Source organism: Anser brachyrhynchus, assembly GCF_964034855.1.
Source record: "Anser brachyrhynchus genome assembly, chromosome: 19".
Taxonomy (NCBI): Eukaryota; Metazoa; Chordata; class Aves; order Anseriformes; family Anatidae; genus Anser; species Anser brachyrhynchus.
This window is the reverse complement of record NC_137712.1, coordinates 2,195,532-2,212,004: the sequence shown is the minus strand read 5'-3', so window position 1 is coordinate 2,212,004 and position 16,473 is coordinate 2,195,532. Positions and strand designations below refer to the sequence as shown.

The following is a 16,473-nucleotide window of genomic DNA, read 5'->3' as shown; positions in this document are numbered from 1 at the left end:
TGATGTGAATTCCTTAATATTGGTACCTGCATAGTAGAACTGTAACTTGTATCTGTGGTACATAAATCATACAAATATTACGGAGGTTGAGTGCTCTTGCAAGGAGCATACCAGAGTTACTCTTGCTGTGTTGTTTTAATTGCCTGTTGAGCAGGTGACCATGTCACTTGTTCCTGTTTCAGTATTTTGGTATCAGAGAGGTGATCTCTGTAGCACAGTTGATGACACATACTGGTGCTATCTGTGTGATCTAAAAAGGAATTGTGTAACGGTTTTTAAATCTGTGAAACCTTTCCACTCACTCACATTTAGCAGACACAAAGGAAATAACCTGGATCTAATGCGTTGGAAGCATCTCTAGAGTCCAAGTGCAAGGGAGAGCAAATGAACTGATCAGCAAAAGAACTGGCTATACTTGCAGTGGTCGTTCAGCATATAAACTAATTAAGGAATTAAAGAAAACAAGCACTGAATGTCTATTTTCAGACTCTGCTGCAGTCATATGATTTCTGTCGTATACTGTTGAGGACATGAGTTCAGGACCTGGGAAGATGATGCTTGCAGACCCATCGTATATAGTGTACGCCAACAGTATAATAATGCTGAATAGCATCTTGGCCTTGTTTTTTTTTTGTTTTCATGCCTTTCATAGATTATTTGATAATTTTGGAGTTCTGATGTGACTGGTTATTCTTACAGCTCTGAAAATAACAGCTCTGAAAATAACAGCTCAGTTGTAGTCAAAATGCACCAATGCACAAGAGAGAATGTCCAAAAAAGAAAGTCATGAGTCATGTGAAGGCAAGGGTCTTTTCTAATCTATTGTGTCGCTGGCCTCGTAACGCTCCGTCATGTTTTGCATGTCACTAACGCTAATCCTGCTCTGGCAGGAGTGCACTTATTTCTGTTAATGTCCACTGAAAATGTTCTGTAAGGAAATAACTGCTGTGGCGCAGAGTTGAAGCATGACTTGATGCAAAACCTTTGCTCTTCAGTGCAGGTAGGAGGTGCAGTAAGCCAGTCTGAGCACTCCTAATCCCGTGCCCCTGCTCTCTTAATGTTGACCTCTATTTCTGTAGCTGCATTTGATTTCTGCCATGCTTTTCACGACCCCATGTGGCAGAACAGTCCCAAATTAATAAGGATCTGTGTTGACAGCTGCTTCAAAAGCTTCTGGTCTCTTTCAGTGATTTTTTTTTTCCTTTTTCTTGTGAGCAGGGTGTTGGATGCAGGCTCCCCAGTATTTCTTTTGATGTTTGATGCTTTCCAATGGAATTCTGGCCTCTGGTGCTTGGAGAACTGTTTTTAGCTTTCTTTTGCAAATTAATTGCTGCAAGAATAATTTCTTGTTTACTACTGAAGTGTGACTACTGAATGATGAAAAGAGAAGTGTCTTGCAATGGGTTTCACCAGTGAAGGCTGTATCTAGTTCTCTTCTTGAATCTGACTTGTGCATAAAAGCCAGCGTTGAAACCAGGCCTCAAGGTGCAGTGCCGCGTTCTGGTCGTGGTGACAACGTGTATTAATTATTTGTTCCACGTTTCTTTGATATGCACTAGTTGGGTTTGTACTCTGTGCTTTCGTTATTGCAGAAGTGTTGCACCACTGTGGTATTTCAAATTACTTTTGAGAATTTGCACACCATCTGTGTGCAATAACAAAGCTTTTAGCAACTCCAGATTGCCATGCTCGTGATGGGGAGTGTGGATGAAAGCCAGCCCAATGAATTAAGGTCATGTCCCTACTGGGGACAGAAAGGAAACTCTAGGTAAAATGATCTAGACAATCCTTTGAGAGGCATCTGTTCCTGATAGGACTTTGGCAGTCGTGGTTATGGCTGTTAATCTTTAGGCTTTCAGCCATTGAACAGTAGGAGGGGAGAGATGGGGACTTGCTCCAGGTGTTAACGGGTACCTGAAGGAAAAATACTTTGTGTTTTTGACAGTCATAGATGGATGGGGAGTGGTGCTGAATGGAAGACTTGTAAAACTACCATACAAGTTAAAAAAATAAATAAATCGTGTTACAAAGCAAAATAGGCATCACCTACTTTTCAGACAATGTTTTTAAAGAGGATTAATACAGCTATTGAATCTCTCAGATCAGTGGAGGTCTTTTAGTGGATAAGTACTCCATAATACCAAAATTTTAAAAACCTGACATTTACAATATTGAGGAGAAACTAAAAGCTTTTGGATATAGGTCTGTGTGGGAGGAAATAAGGTTGAAAGATTAAAATAATTAAAAAAAAAAAAAAGAAACAATGAACTGTTGAACCAGATAAATGCACTACATTAAGAAAAATCCAACATGAGAGGGACATCTGGTGGCACAAATTTAAACAATAATAATAATAAAACAGTGGCAGAATGAGTATCCTGGGATGTTACCCTGCAATAACATTTGTGATAGAAAATCAAGGCCTAGCTAGAGATGAGTTTATTCCAATTTTTCTTAGAGCGGGACTCTCGCTATTCCCTTTCTCATCTTCCCCCTATTTTGTCTCCATGAGCAGAGGATTATAGTACATGGAAGTTCTACCAAACGCACCGAGTCTTGGAGCAAATGATACGAATTTTTAAGGAAGAAATAGGTTGATGTGTCACTACCATTATTTGACTGAATTTGTTGCTTTACCAGTGGCATAAAATGTAACAGTACTTTAGCTGTGGGTGACTAACATTTATTTTCCACGTGTATCACAGTCAGGTTTCCATATATTCATTTAAATTCAGAAGTATCCATTGAGTTTTCAGGCGTACAGAGAGCCACAACTGTGTGTGATCCGTCGAAATTAAACTTAATGTACATCTGTGAATCGCGGCGTAATAGAAGTATGACAGTCTTGGTGTTGGTGTGCCTGAACTTGTAGCTCCCTTTGATTAGTTTTGATCACGTGGTGATAAAAGTTTAATTATCTTTTAGAAGCAGTAGGTCTCCCAGGAGCTCTCGTTGTAACGTCATGGAGCAGTTGGCTTGGACTCTGGGCAGAGCTGTCACTGTTGAAGAACCAATAGGCTGTCAATTAAAGGGAGAAAACTCTGACATAGAAATACCTGTCAGCTATAAAGGAGTTAAGCTTGGACTTAATAAAATAGTAATAAAAATAAAACAGTGAAGACTTTTTGATTTGGTGGGACATCTTTTGTTTTGAAATTTGAGCAAGCAGATGTTGTTTTGGGCAGTCTCAGGATTTCCAATACCACCTTACTTTTATATCTGAGATATATTTAAGGTTCAATGTGTGCTGTTTTACTAAAGATGTTTATAATGTGCCTATTCATGCCTAAGGATCCAGAAATACTATGTGAATCAATTGGTATGTAAATCATTCCCTGCTTTGGAAAGATAGGAGATCATTTCTCCAGCAGTAATTCAATCAGAGCTTGTTTTTTGTACAACCACAATACACTTGCCTAAATTTAATTCAAAGTTTATGTTTCCTAGCTACAGTTCTAGTACTTAACTTTCCATGAGTAGAAATGCCATAAATTATAACAGAAATGAAGGACAACAGTGAAGTGATCTTTGGGGGCTGGGGGGTGGAATAAGGTGCAAAAATGCGATTTTGGTTTTCAGAGTTTTGCAGGAGACTGCCTATAGATTTGCCAAGTCACGGTGTTGTCCAACCAAGGTTTTTGGCCAGTGCAAATACATTGTAGAATGGTTTTTCTGCCTACAGGTCAACTGAAATCCCAAGTGCAGCAGTGTGATTGCCCTGAGACTCATCCCTTTGGCGAATTCCTTTCCCGTTAGAAATCCCACAGTGCGACAAACACTTGGCTTGCGTTAGCCAAAACCTTGGGCTTGTTGGTACCGATGGAATTTGGTGTGTGGACTTGCACTGGCACACAACAGCTGTGTGCTTGCGTTTTTGGTGAAAGGACTTCAGTTGTTGAAGAGCCTCGTTCCAGTCCCTTGCTGGCTGATGGGCTCAAAGCCCAGTTCCCGTAGGGACGGCCTGCCCGCGTCGTGGCTGTGGAGCAGTCGGTCCGGTGTTGCAAAGTGAGCTTCGGCATCTTGCAGGGATGTGTTTTCCAGCACGTTGAGCGAGCAGAGGGCTCTTGGGTGTTTTCCCCTGGTTTTGCAGACAAGGTGCCCGTATCCTGTTGTGACACCTATGCCGGTGTGCGCAGAAGAGGTTTCTCTGCTTACCTGTGCGTGACGCGTTAGTCTGTGGTGCGAATTCACGTGTAAGGGCTGCTGTGAATCCCTTGCACGCTTGCCCACGGGAATGCCCTCAGGTTTTCCAGTTTGTGCAGCTGCTTTGGGCACCGTCAGCGGTCGGTTTGGGTTTTCTCGGGCACCGCCAGCGGTCGGAGAGCCGGGCGTGTGGCTGTGAGGGTGCAGGAGCCCCCCCGAGCTGGTGAGACGCACCGCCGGGCTCTCGTGTCCTCGCATTCAGGTGTCTCCTGAGCAACGCGGGCCGCGGCAGGCAGGAAGACCCAGGGTGGGTTTCCTTTCTCCCCCCGAATGAGCGTTTGTTCCCCGGGGAAGAGCCTCAACGGAGCCCTGGGCGCTCATTTCACGCCCGGGCTCGGGCTGCTCGCACCCGGCACGCAGCGAGGGGGGGGCGCGGAGCAGGGCAGGTGTCCGTCCGTCCGTCTGTCCGTCCGTCCATCCATCCATCCGTCCATCCCTCCATCCGTCCATCCATCCATCAATCCGTCCGTCCGTCCGCCCGTCTCGCAGCCGCGGGGGCGCGCAGGGCGAGGCCGCTCCGTGTGCGGGAGGGGACCGGGGGGGTTCCCGGGGGGGGGGGGGGGGGGGGCTGCCGGGTCCCCGCCGGCGGCGCCGCGCCCTCGGCGCGCTCCTGGCCGCCGCCCTCCCCTTCCTGCCGCCCTCCCCTCCTCTCCTCTCCCTCCCTCCCGTCCCCTCCCCTCCCTCCCGGCTCCGCAGTGCCGGGCCCGAGCTCCGCCGCCGCGCTCGGCCGGGGCCGCGCCGGGGCTGGGTGGCGGCGGCAGGTGAGGGGCGGGGGGCGGCGGCGGAGGGGGGGGGGAGCGGGGTGGGGGTGGGGGTCGGGGGAGGGGGCCGGGGCGGCGGGCGGCGGCGGGGGGAGCCGGGAACAAAGCGGCGGGCAAGATGGAGCCAGGAGGGAGAGGGGCCGGGACCCCCGCCCCGCCGCGCATCCCGGGAACGGGAGCACCGGGGGGGGGGCTGGGGCGGCCGGCGGGGGGCGCCCGGGGGGGGGGCCGGGGGAGCAGGGCGGGGATGATGCTGTAAAACGCTTTCCCCTTCTCTTCTGTCAGCTGCGGGAGGAGTCCCGCCCGGGCCCGGGGAACGTCCCTCCTGCTGCCCCCCGGCCCCGCAGCCCTCCCCCCCCCCCCAACCCCGGGCCGGCAGCAGCCCCCCGGGGCCGGCAGAGCCCCCCCGGTGCGGCTGCACGAAGTTGCTGCCATGCCCGCCGCCGGGTCCCGGTGCGCCGGCAGCGGCGGGGAGCCGGCTTCCGAGGGGGATTGTGCTGCAGACAATGCGCGGCGGCATCTGGAGCAGCCCCGGGGACTGGAGCTCCGGTTTTGACATTGCTGCACACACGGCACCAGCCGCAATGACAGCGGCTGCCTGGAGTGGCTGCAGGCAGCAGGCAGGAGCATGAAGTGAGGAGACCACTGCAGTGCTCAAGATGAACTCCTCCTTGGTCGGCAACCAGAGTGGCCGGCCCTTCTGCCTCCTGGCCATTAGCTATCTGGAGACCATCAATTTTTGCCTCCTGGAAGTGGTCGTTATCGTGTTCCTCATGGTGCTGATTATTTCGGGCAACATCATCGTGATATTTGTCTTTCACTGTGCACCTCTGCTGAACCACCACACCACCAGTTACTTCATACAGACCATGGCGTATGCTGACCTCCTGGTGGGCGTGAGCTGTCTGGTGCCTTCTTTGTCTCTGCTGCACTATCCCATTGTTTTGAGTGAGTCCTTGGTTTGCCAAATCTTCGGTTACGTGGTGTCGGTGCTGAAGAGCGTCTCCATGGCCTCTTTGGCATGCATTAGTATTGACAGATACATCGCCATCACAAAGCCGCTGACCTACAACACGCTGGTTACTCCGTGGAGACTGCGGATCTGCATCCTGATAATCTGGCTGTACTCCTGCCTCGTCTTCTTACCCTCCTTCCACTGGGGAAAGCCTGGATATCACGGGGATGTGTTTCAGTGGTGTGCCAATTCCTGGAACACCGATCCCTATTTCACTCTCTTCATCGTGGTGATGCTCTACGCCCCGGCTGCTTTCACCGTCTGCTTCACGTACTTCAACATCTTCCGCATCTGCCAGCAGCACACCAAGGAGATCAACGAGAGGCGGGTGCGCTTCAGCTCTCAGGACGGGGAGACTGGGGAGGCCCAGCCCTGCCCGGACAAGCGCTACGCCATGGTTCTTTTCCGTATCACCAGTGTCTTCTACATCCTCTGGCTGCCCTACATCATCTATTTTCTGCTGGAGAGCTCCAATGTCTATAGTAACCGCGTTGCGTCCTTCTTGACCACTTGGCTTGCCATTAGCAACAGTTTCTGCAACTGTGTCATTTACAGTCTCTCCAACAGTGTCTTTCAGAAGGGGCTTAAGCGTCTCTCGGGGGCTATTTGTGCCTCTTGTGCTAGACAGAGGGTAGCTAAGGACTCCTCTACCTCTAGGAGCAAAAGATCTTCCAATGGATGTCATGTCTAAGACACCTATCGGCTTGACTGGGAAGTGCAGGGACAACTCTGTAAATTGCAAAAAATTAAATATGATTTTAAGATGTCCAGATTTGCAAAAAGGTTTCTGAGAAATGCTGCTGACATAGAAGAATCAGGAGCACATATCATTGTGATTTCACTTTTAAAAATTTATTGCTGTGGAGGCGGCCGTGGAGTTTCACCTCCATGTTCATTTTTAAGAATAAAGCTGTATCTTGACAGTTACCTCTCCAGCTGGTGTGACTGAATGGAGTGGGTGTCTGAGAGCTTCAGCAAAATGTAGTCTTTCTTACAGCTCTACTAGGTTCTTTGGAGATTCGTGCTTCACATGTAAATGATAGATCTGAAGTGGAAATGTCACGGTATATGGTGTATTACAGGGATTTTTTAATATATGCCAAAGTATATCGACACAATTTTCCAGCGTCGTAAGAGAAGGGGCCAAACAATTTGTTTTTCAGTGCTACCTAGACAGGATTTCTAGAACAGTAGTGAACAATGTGAACATTTCAGCATGAACTTAAAGTCTTACTGAGCCATGGGTGCAGCAACCTGGTCTGGGCAGTCGTACGCGTAGGGGGAGCGATCCGGCTTCTGTGCCCCTTCCTCTGGTAGGCTGCCTGCGTGCGATCAGCGTGGCATCTGCATTCTCCTATTTGTTGTGAAGTAGGAAGAAAAACTTGGATCAGACCAAATCTAGCAGTTAAATAAAATGTGTTTTGATAAGCTAAGAGAAAATACTTGTCGTTTTATGATAGCAGAGTTGTGGCAGTCACTCGAGGATGATGCCAACATGTGAAAATTATTCTCAAAACAGTGGAGAAATGCCACATTTTTGTGTGGAAATTTTCTCAAGAACAACTTTAAAAATAACATCTCCCCCCCCCCCCTTTTTTTTTAATCTAAATTCTTCTGATATTTTACATACTAGAACTTAAGGGGAAAGGAAAGAAAACAATTGTCTTCTAAACAGCTAAGGGAACTATGTTGTAAATTTAACTGTAGTATTTGAGTTATTCATAAGTGCACAGAGCTAAATCAGAGACATTTTTCTTTAGGCTGCAGGGGATTAAAGATGGTTCGAATATAGCAGGAGCTAAATCCTGTTGGCAAACGCATATTTAACTGGTCAAACAATGTACGGTATCTGAGAAACAAAGTCTCATTGACCACGACTTTTTCCAAGCTAGCTTAGGTGAGGTGTTTCTGAGTATTGTAGTGCTGTTCGAATGCAGTGCGGCCCTCACTTGATGGGTTTTTCTAAAGAATATCTCTGTCTCTTTACTGATGCCATATTGGAATAGGAAAGTGTTTGTGAACCACGTTTTCCTGTAGTAATGGATTACATCTGCATCACCTTTTGTAGCTCCGGCTCTGCGGCCCGGGGGGTCCCTGGCAGGCACAGCTCTGCTCTGCAGCTGGTGCTGCGCCCGCCCGCCCGCGGTCACCGCGTTGTGCTCCCGCCCTGTGCTCGACTGCTGTGACCGGGGGGAATTCTTGGAGCTCTTGTGTTAGAGTTGCTGTTGGTGGACGCTGTTAGCCATACAGAGAAAGGAATAAAAAAAATAGGGAAAATAAATTTCAGAGGAATATTTTAGAAGCAGGGTAATTCTTTTGGCCGAAGGGAAGACTCTGTGTATTTGTTAATTGGTTTCAGCTCTACTGTTGTCATTGACTGAGATGATCTGTTTTAAAGTGGTCTACACTGCCCCTCCCGCAAGCATCTACATACCCTGCTCTGATGTGCTGCGTGCTCCAGCCCCTGGTCTTCCACGCTGTGCCTGGAGGAGGGCACCAGGGCGCTCCCGGCATGCCTGGTCCTGCTCAGCAGCAAGCGCTGATGCACGAGTCCCCCCGCAAGCACAGCACATGTCCCGCTCCTGGGGAGACCCCGGCTGCTGCTGCTGAGTTTGGGTTGAGAGCCGCTGCTACAAACCGTGTCTAAGTCACGTTGTGGTCGGCATTCAGAGTATTTCATCCATCGCCCAAACCTCTCCGAATAAGCTTCCTCCTTCGTTCATCTGAAATCTTAGGGATGAAGGCTGTTTAAATCCTGATGCCTTCACGACGTTACTTGTGCTCTTCTGTATTAAGACAGCGTCTAGAGCGAGGGCGTTCGCCGTGGCCTTCCCACAGACGTAGCAGAGGTGGTTCTTGCAGTTCTTGCAGTCTGACTTCTGGTTAGAGGCACCTGAATATGCCAGACAGCCGTGGGGGAGCAGAGCATAACGGTGTAGTGAGTCACTTGTAAACGGTGTAATAAGCTCGCGGCACACCAGCTGGCTAATTGTTCCTAGTGTTTTGTAGGTATTAGGGCATGGGGGGGGCAATGTAAGGGCTTGAGTCACCAATATCAAAGCATTTCTGCGTGGCATCTTTTGGAACAGCATCTCAGGTAGACTCCTCAGTAGCTTTCCTCTGACTCTTCACCTGAGCTAACGTTTCCACGTCTTTGAAGTGATGCAATCCCGCAGTAAAATAACATTTGATTAAATTTAATAGAAGAAACTAATCTGCTAGGGCCTAAAACCCTAAAAATGGCAGTTCCAGGTTTAAGTGGGAGCTGGACTACAAATATTGTGGCTTTTATTTCAGTTTTTGTGACATGAGTAAAAGATTTATGTAGGAGTATTGTATGTTACTTTTTGAGAAAGTTGGGAAGTTTAAAATAAATCAAGGGCTCTAAACGATGGCATGGAGATTTAACTCGAGTTGAAGCAGTTGCTACTTCAGCTGTAAGCCTAGAGCTGTACTCAGTGCAGTGGTTGTTACGGATGTAGATGCATTTTTGCAGCTGTTGTTGCTTTGCAGCTAAAGTTCTAGTCAATATTCCTAACAGCTAGGCTTTTCTTCAGTTGCCATACACATCTCAAAGTCTTCATCGGCTCAGGTGTTTTCCATAAGAGGCGAAAATCAGAACCTGAAGTCTGAGAGGTGAAGGGCAGAGCTGCAGCCAGCTGATGTGGTCAGGTTCCGTCCGGTATGTCCAGAGGCACTTCGGAATGTTGCCTCAGTAGCCTCGTTCGTTTAGTTTCAGGTATTTCTAATTTTGTCTGTGTTAATTTATCTTTTTTTTTTTTAATTTCCCCTGTCAATTAATTTAAGGTTGGTTGAGTTCAGTAGGTGATTAGATGGTTTAAATATTCATAACATTTGAGCCTGTTGTTTTCAGTGAAACTGCACGGGGGTGGATCTAGCTCACTGTGCCAGCTGTGGAAGAAATAATTTTGAAACGAATTACCTTGTTTGCTCGGCATTCCATTCAACATCCTTTGCCATGGACTTAACGTGAGGCACTGTAGTCCTTTTCATCACAATATGTGCTATGAGTTGTTAGGCAGCTAACTTTCCAGTCGGATCGCTTTCATCGTTGTACATATGAAGCTAATCCTTTCTTGGCTCTATTTGTATTCGAGTGTGCCTAGTGATTTAGAAATTGGTATCAAGAGCATTGCACATATGAGTGCCACGATGAAGAGAACATAGAAATCAAATTCCGTCTTCATAAAAATGGCATGTTGTAGTATAGTTAAACGAACTAATCTTGAAATTCCATCTCAGACTCGACATTTATTTCTTATTAGGGTTATCTGCCTTACTTTCAAATTAAGCTGCTAGAAGGTTCAATTTACAGGACGGAATTCAGTGGCATTTTTTTTAGTATCATGGGAAAGGATTTCTATACGCACAACTTCTCAGTGTGATTAATTTGCTTCATCTAGTACTCTTGATTAAAAAAAAAAAAAGTTTACTGGGTGTTGAGGCAGTGATAGTATTGTCATTTTCCAAATAGGCTGGGAGAAGATCTGTGAAGTATTAATTTTGTAATCTTGAATCAGGTGACAATATTTTTTAATTTGTGTGAAGCAAAAGTTTTGTTGTTGTCTACCATTAGTTTTTAATATTAAATATTACTGGTTTCTACAGTCATTATTTGCTGTTAGGGATTTTTTACTTGTTTTTTTAAGCTGCTTATTACTCAGAAATTTGTTTCTCCTAGTTGCAGTTCTGACGTTACTCAGTGTCTGAGTGCCACAATTTTGAATATTTGTCATAAATCTACAAGAAGAAAGTGGTGTAAAGTACTGAGGCACTGAGAATCTCAGGAGTAGTGCAAGGTTGCATGAAGGGTCTTTCATAGAGCAAAGACTTGAATGAGAATTCCCAAATTTTAGTCTTGCCCTGCATCTCTGTGGCAGCGCCCCTTTCCCCTTCACATAAAGCTTTTACCTGTAAGAAGCTTGTCTGTTCTGAAAAAGACACTTCCAAAGCATATATGTAAGGTCAGGTGGAAATATTCAGTGTGCGAAATTGATGAGTAGTTTTTTGTATTTGTTTTGTGGCATCACCAGCTACTGGATGCTAACAGCAGTATTGAACCTTCCTGAGCCAGGAAGCCTGAAACTTTTCAGTCTGCTCTTATTCCACATCAGGGTTTGAAGTTGATTAAGCATCTACTCCTAATTCAGGTTGGTGCTTTAGGAAGTATTTTTCTTAGGAACTAATAATTGAGCATAGGAGCCTGCCTTTAGACATTACAAACAAAACGCCCAATTAAAATTTTTCTAGTGACCTTATTCATCTGTTGTAGGTAATTATAATTCTCTATGAGGAGGTAGAGATTTTGGAAGTTTTATCTTATGGTTGTTCTAACACATCTTTAGTTCTGGGTACTTGAAGCACCTGCTAAACTTTGGCTGACCTGGTCCTTATTTTCGTGTTATTTCCCTTACTGCCTTGGTGTTGCAGGGTTACCACTTGGAAAGACGTTTTCTGCAGATAAGCAAAGGCAGATGATTTAATACTAAAATTATATCAGTAAAATGCTTTTGGAAGAGGAAAGGTCTTCTAAATTAAAATCTAGTATATGTAAAAACAGGTGCCGTTATATTTAGAGAAAGAAACTGAAAGCTGTTGGAAATGAACAAAAGAAGCCTGCGGGCCAGCAGTGTGTCTGCGCTGGTGGTATGATGTAAGTTGGGTTAGAACAATGGAGTATTTAACCTGGGTGTATCCCGTATGGCACACGTGTTAAAGACGGAGGTTACCCTTCTTGCTGGGCTGTGCTCCAGGGGCAGCTCGTGTAAGCCTTGGGTTCCCCGCACCCGCAGCGCTCGGATCCCGTCCACACCAGTGCCGGGCCTGGGCTGCTCCAGCCCCGGTCGGGGAGGAGGGGGCAGCTGAGGCGGGCCCGTGCCGTGCTGGGTGACCGACGTGTTCTGCCCAGAGAGAAGGGGCCGATTTAGTTGGGTGGGCATAGCCAGCTTCCCAGTTCCTTCCTGTGACACAGGGTTTTCTAGGTGTGTGAGATGTCGGTTACACAGACAGCTACACTCATGGTTCTCTGCTCGTTACTGACTTCTGTTGCCTTCCAGTTTTTATCCCCATTCCCGTGCACAGCCTGTGCCTGCTCTCTGTGCACGTAGTGGCTGTCGCGAGGAAATGTTTGCGGATCTCACCCGTGGAACATCTGCTTCTCTTGGGCTTTGGCACTCAGTGAAAATGTTACCCTAAGTCTTCTGTTCTCGCGTCCTGCCCCAAGTTCTTTGTTTACAACCTGTGGTGGGCTTGGGCAATCTGTCCGGTCAGAACGGATCCTCCAGCTCGTGAACCTGCCCTTACTGGCATTGAGAAACCGAGTTGGTACTCGTCTTTGTTTTGGCCTGGGAACGCGAGGGGCGGCCTCGTGCCACGGAGCTGGGTGCGGCCTGGTGCCACGGAGCGGGGGTGGCGTGGGGCTGCTCCCTGGGCACGGGGCTGTACGCAGGGGCTGTGTGTGCCGTGAGGATTGGAGAAACGCTGGGGGGCTGTGCGTTGGGTTAGGTTATATTTAGAATGGGGGTTCCGACAGAGGGGCAGGTTTGGAGGGCGGCACCTGAGCCACGGCACCAAATCCTGGCAGGGGCGAGGGAGGGCGGCCTGCGCTCCTCGTTGGGCTGCTTTCTCTGTGTGAACGTGTAAGACGAGGACAGGAGCTTTGGAATTCAAAGCCTAGGCTTCTCAGGCGTTGCTGGGGGTCCTTCGGTTAAAAGGTTACACAAATTCAAGCGGCCCCTCCTAAAGATGAACTCGGACAAGTCTTGCTGTGCATATGTGGGTCATCCTCAGGCGTCCTGAGGGTCGCGTGCTACAGGCAGCCAAATGCGTGGCAAAACAAGTCGGCGCTTTTTGTCCAAACTGGGGGAAACAAAAGTTCTTTCAGGATTTCAACTGTAAATGAATCCTTGAAAATCAATAATTAGATTAGTAAAGGATGATGTTTTAATATGCTGGCAGGAATATAGAGGGATTTGTCAGGGGAAGCAAAAACAGACTTTGCACTAAAGTGGCTTAGGTATTATTTATAGTGTTAGTGATATTTGTGTGCGTGAAAACTTTGGACAATTTTAATATAATGTAAGGCTTTGAGCTTTAGCTGACTAAAGTTGCTTGTTTTATGAAGTTACATTAGTACAACACTGTGAAGTATTTTTAAATATTAGCATTACTGGGTATTAAAAGTATTTCATAAAAACATTTTTTTAAAACATTTTCTGTAGATGCTGTCAAAGGAGTTGATGTTTAGTGTACAAAGAAATAAAACCCTGAGGGCTGTAAGGTACATGTGTGGTTCTGATCACCTCAGTTTTTGAGGGATTAGGGATTTCTTGGGATAAATTTTTGTTGTTAGAACCTACTAAAAATAATGGTGCAGTTAATCCTTTCAGCAACAGGAAGCAGCATTACCTCCAGCCATGCTTTTGAACTGTCTGAAAGGATTTGCCATCGCATTTATTGTCTTCATAGACTGATGTCTTTAGCAATGCTGTACAGCACAGTGTTTTGCAAGTTGCTATGCTGATAAATTTCTCTCCATGTGTAACCTTTGAAATCAAGTTTCTATTGTAATTCTAGCATGTAAACACTAGGTTCAATTTTGTATTCCTCTAATGAATGCAACAGGATGGAAATGAGTTTGCAATTGCTAATGATGAGCTTTCTTACTGTTCTTAATACTCGTGGGTATGTCTTTTACTTCAGGGAGTTCAAAATTGTATTAGTACCTTTTTTAATTGTTTTTTTTTTTTTTTTCCACATGCTGTTTACAATTAACCTGCAAGCATGGGAGGCTATGCATGCATGTGCTTCTAGGTTGCTTTGCTGAACAAAATGCAGTGGAGCGATCTTACTTTACGGATGCTCTCTTGTCCTTACATTCCACCTGTGTCTGCTCCTTCACAGTCACTGGGACAGCAGAAGCCACCGGTCAGATAATTTCAGTGTTCTGCAGGATGGGGCATCTGCCTGAGGGCTGTCACGAGGAGTTTTTCTGGGGGAGACGATCCAGCTCTGTACATGAGTAGTGTTACAACTGGTACTTTTCTTTTGAGCGTCGGTGAAAAGGCCAGGAATAGACAAAATCACACGTAAGAGTGTGTATGTGTGTTTGTAAGAAATTTGTGCACCTTTTTAATGCTGGAATTTTTTTATTTTTATTTTTTATTAAAAGATGAGAAAGAGGTGTGAGTGTGAAACCCCTGCTATGAAAAACTACAGGGAAAAAAAAATCCACCAAAGCAGATTAGAAAAGAAAACAGGTGAATTTGAGGCAGTCCAACCCTTAAGACTCGGTGATGCTGCGTGTAGTTGTGACAAAGGGTGGAATATTAAGGTGTCAGCCTAGGCCCCTTAATGTCCGTGATCTCTGCCTGATTTGTTCTGTTTTGCACCCTGCAGGGGAAGGGGGAGGTAGTGAAGATGGGCATTTTGATATTCACGGCAGCTGAGGAACAGTTATTGTTGTGAGTCCAAAAATGTGTATTTTGTGCCAACTCAGAATTGTTGTTAAAATAGAGGGGTGAGAGGTACTTCTGCCCAATTATTTTAATAGACATTTCTGTAGCTGATTTTTCAGCTAAGGCTAATATAGGAAAAACTATAGTTAAGCCAAAAATTACAGATGTTACTGATTTAAAATAACCTACGTATTTTTAAAAATTAAATGGAACTGCATTAAAGCGAAGTATGTACATATCTGATCCTCAATCTTTGCATAATTATTTCCAAGAGATAATTTTGCTATGAGCTGTTAAAACTCAAAGAAATGTATTATTCCCTTTGAGCTGACCTGTACTCTAGCTGTGTCACACATCTCTTGGTTTGTTTCCTTTTTGCTGTAGATGTACATACATAGATATGTATGTATCTCAAAGTAAGTGATTTAACGTGGCAGTAATTGTACAGTCACACAGTTTAGGGCTTTGTAAAATATGTAATTTTAAGAATGTCAATGTGGTTCTTAGCGAATTTTATAAACACTTTTCTGAATCTGTTATCAGCACTTCCCATCCTAAGAAAAACTGCACATATTTCAGTGATTGTTCCACTGGTTACATTTTTGTCTGCCATTCGTTTTGGATTGATGTAATCTCGATACTACTAAAATTTCAAGGGCTGTTGACGCATTTCACATAGCCTGGGATTGCCTGTTCTCCAAATGTATGGATCGTGCATCAACAGTACTACGTAGCCTTACTGTTTTGCCTAAAAGCCTAGCTAATTTATTTAACATTCTCTCTTTAAAGAGAGCTCGTCGGAAGGGGTAGCATATTTTAGGATGCTCCTTCTCTTTAAAGGGAAACCTGGAATTGAATAGCAGTACTCGTTGATCAGTGATATTATTGTAGCCAAAGGATGCATGGGTGGTTTAATAGGAAGTTTTTGCTTCAAGTTTCTTGATGAAATGTAGTGTTCTACAGAGCTGTGTGAAGAGTGTAGTTTTTTATTCGGAAATGCACTTGTACACTTTATTTGAAAGGTCTGAATGGATCATAAATACATTTAAGAAATAAATGATATGTCACATGTTTTCATGTCTTGTCTCCGATGACTTTTATGTAAGCGGGCTGATAAAGGTGTGTTCGTTTTGGAGTGGGTGGCTTTTCCCTCTTATCTTTACTGCTCCAAATATTCTGCTTTTTACGTAACTGCCAAGAGCAGGAAAACCTTCCATCATACGTTTTGTGTTTATGCTTTATCCATACATGATGCAGGGCACTGTAGGCAAGCTTCTCTCTATAATTTTCCTGTGGGAAACTTGAGCCCTAAAAGGAAATGAACACAGCTAAAGGGCTGGCTATCACAAGGGATTCACTTTTATTTTTAGAATTGCACTATATTGCCATATTTGGACTGAAAGTATGCTGTATCAATGCACTATTGTATCAAATTGCAGCTGTTTGCCCATTCCGAATTTCTCTACATTATTCAATTTTTGTTTTCCACAAATACTACTGTTTATTTGGGAGCGTTCTTGGTGAGTGCTGACTGCAGGTAACACACGTGTTCTGGGGGCAGCATTTCTTATGGGAAGCTAACCAGTGTGTTGCTTTGAAAGTGGGTTCTGTGGGGCTTCCTCAAGGTCTCGGTAACAGGTGTAATTCCTCTTCCTAAAACCTCACAGCGCTTTGGTCCAGGACACGCAGGAGATACACTCGCTGTAAATGTTCCCTATCAAAAGTAATGGTGGGAATGCCATTAACCTCGTTAACCTGCAGAATGAATTTGGTGACGTGGTGTCCTACGAACATCCAAAATAGCCATTGAAAGACCTTTTAATACTGCAGGGTGTATTGGAAATGCACAGATCTCCGAATAACGTACCCATAGCGTGTAACGCTGCCCTTGTTGCTGTCCATGGAAGTTTGACAGCTTCGTTTTCCCCCACTCGTTAGAGCTGCTGGAAGCTGTCAGCTGCCGTGCTGCTTCCTTCAATGTCTTGTGTGTGCCTTGCATCGAAATGCCTTGCAATGC

General features: G+C 45.6%; 2 protein-coding genes across 4 annotated transcripts in view; both read left to right on the top strand.

Annotated features, from left to right (window-relative positions):
- RABGAP1 (RAB GTPase activating protein 1) overlaps positions 1-16,473 on the top strand; it is a 71,010-nt gene that overhangs the window by 31,311 nt on the left and 23,226 nt on the right. The window lies entirely within an intron of this gene.
- Positions 5,483-15,532, top strand: GPR21 (G protein-coupled receptor 21). Its single transcript, XM_080562004.1, has one exon. The coding sequence runs from the start codon at positions 5,624-5,626 to the stop codon at positions 6,668-6,670; it is 1,047 nt and encodes a 348-aa protein (XP_080418130.1). The 5' UTR covers positions 5,483-5,623; the 3' UTR covers positions 6,671-15,532.

Coding starts and splice junctions, on each gene's coding strand:
- GPR21 (XM_080562004.1), top strand. CDS start 5,624: ATGAACTCCTCCTTGGTCGGCAACCAGAGTGGCCGGCCCTTCTGCCTC.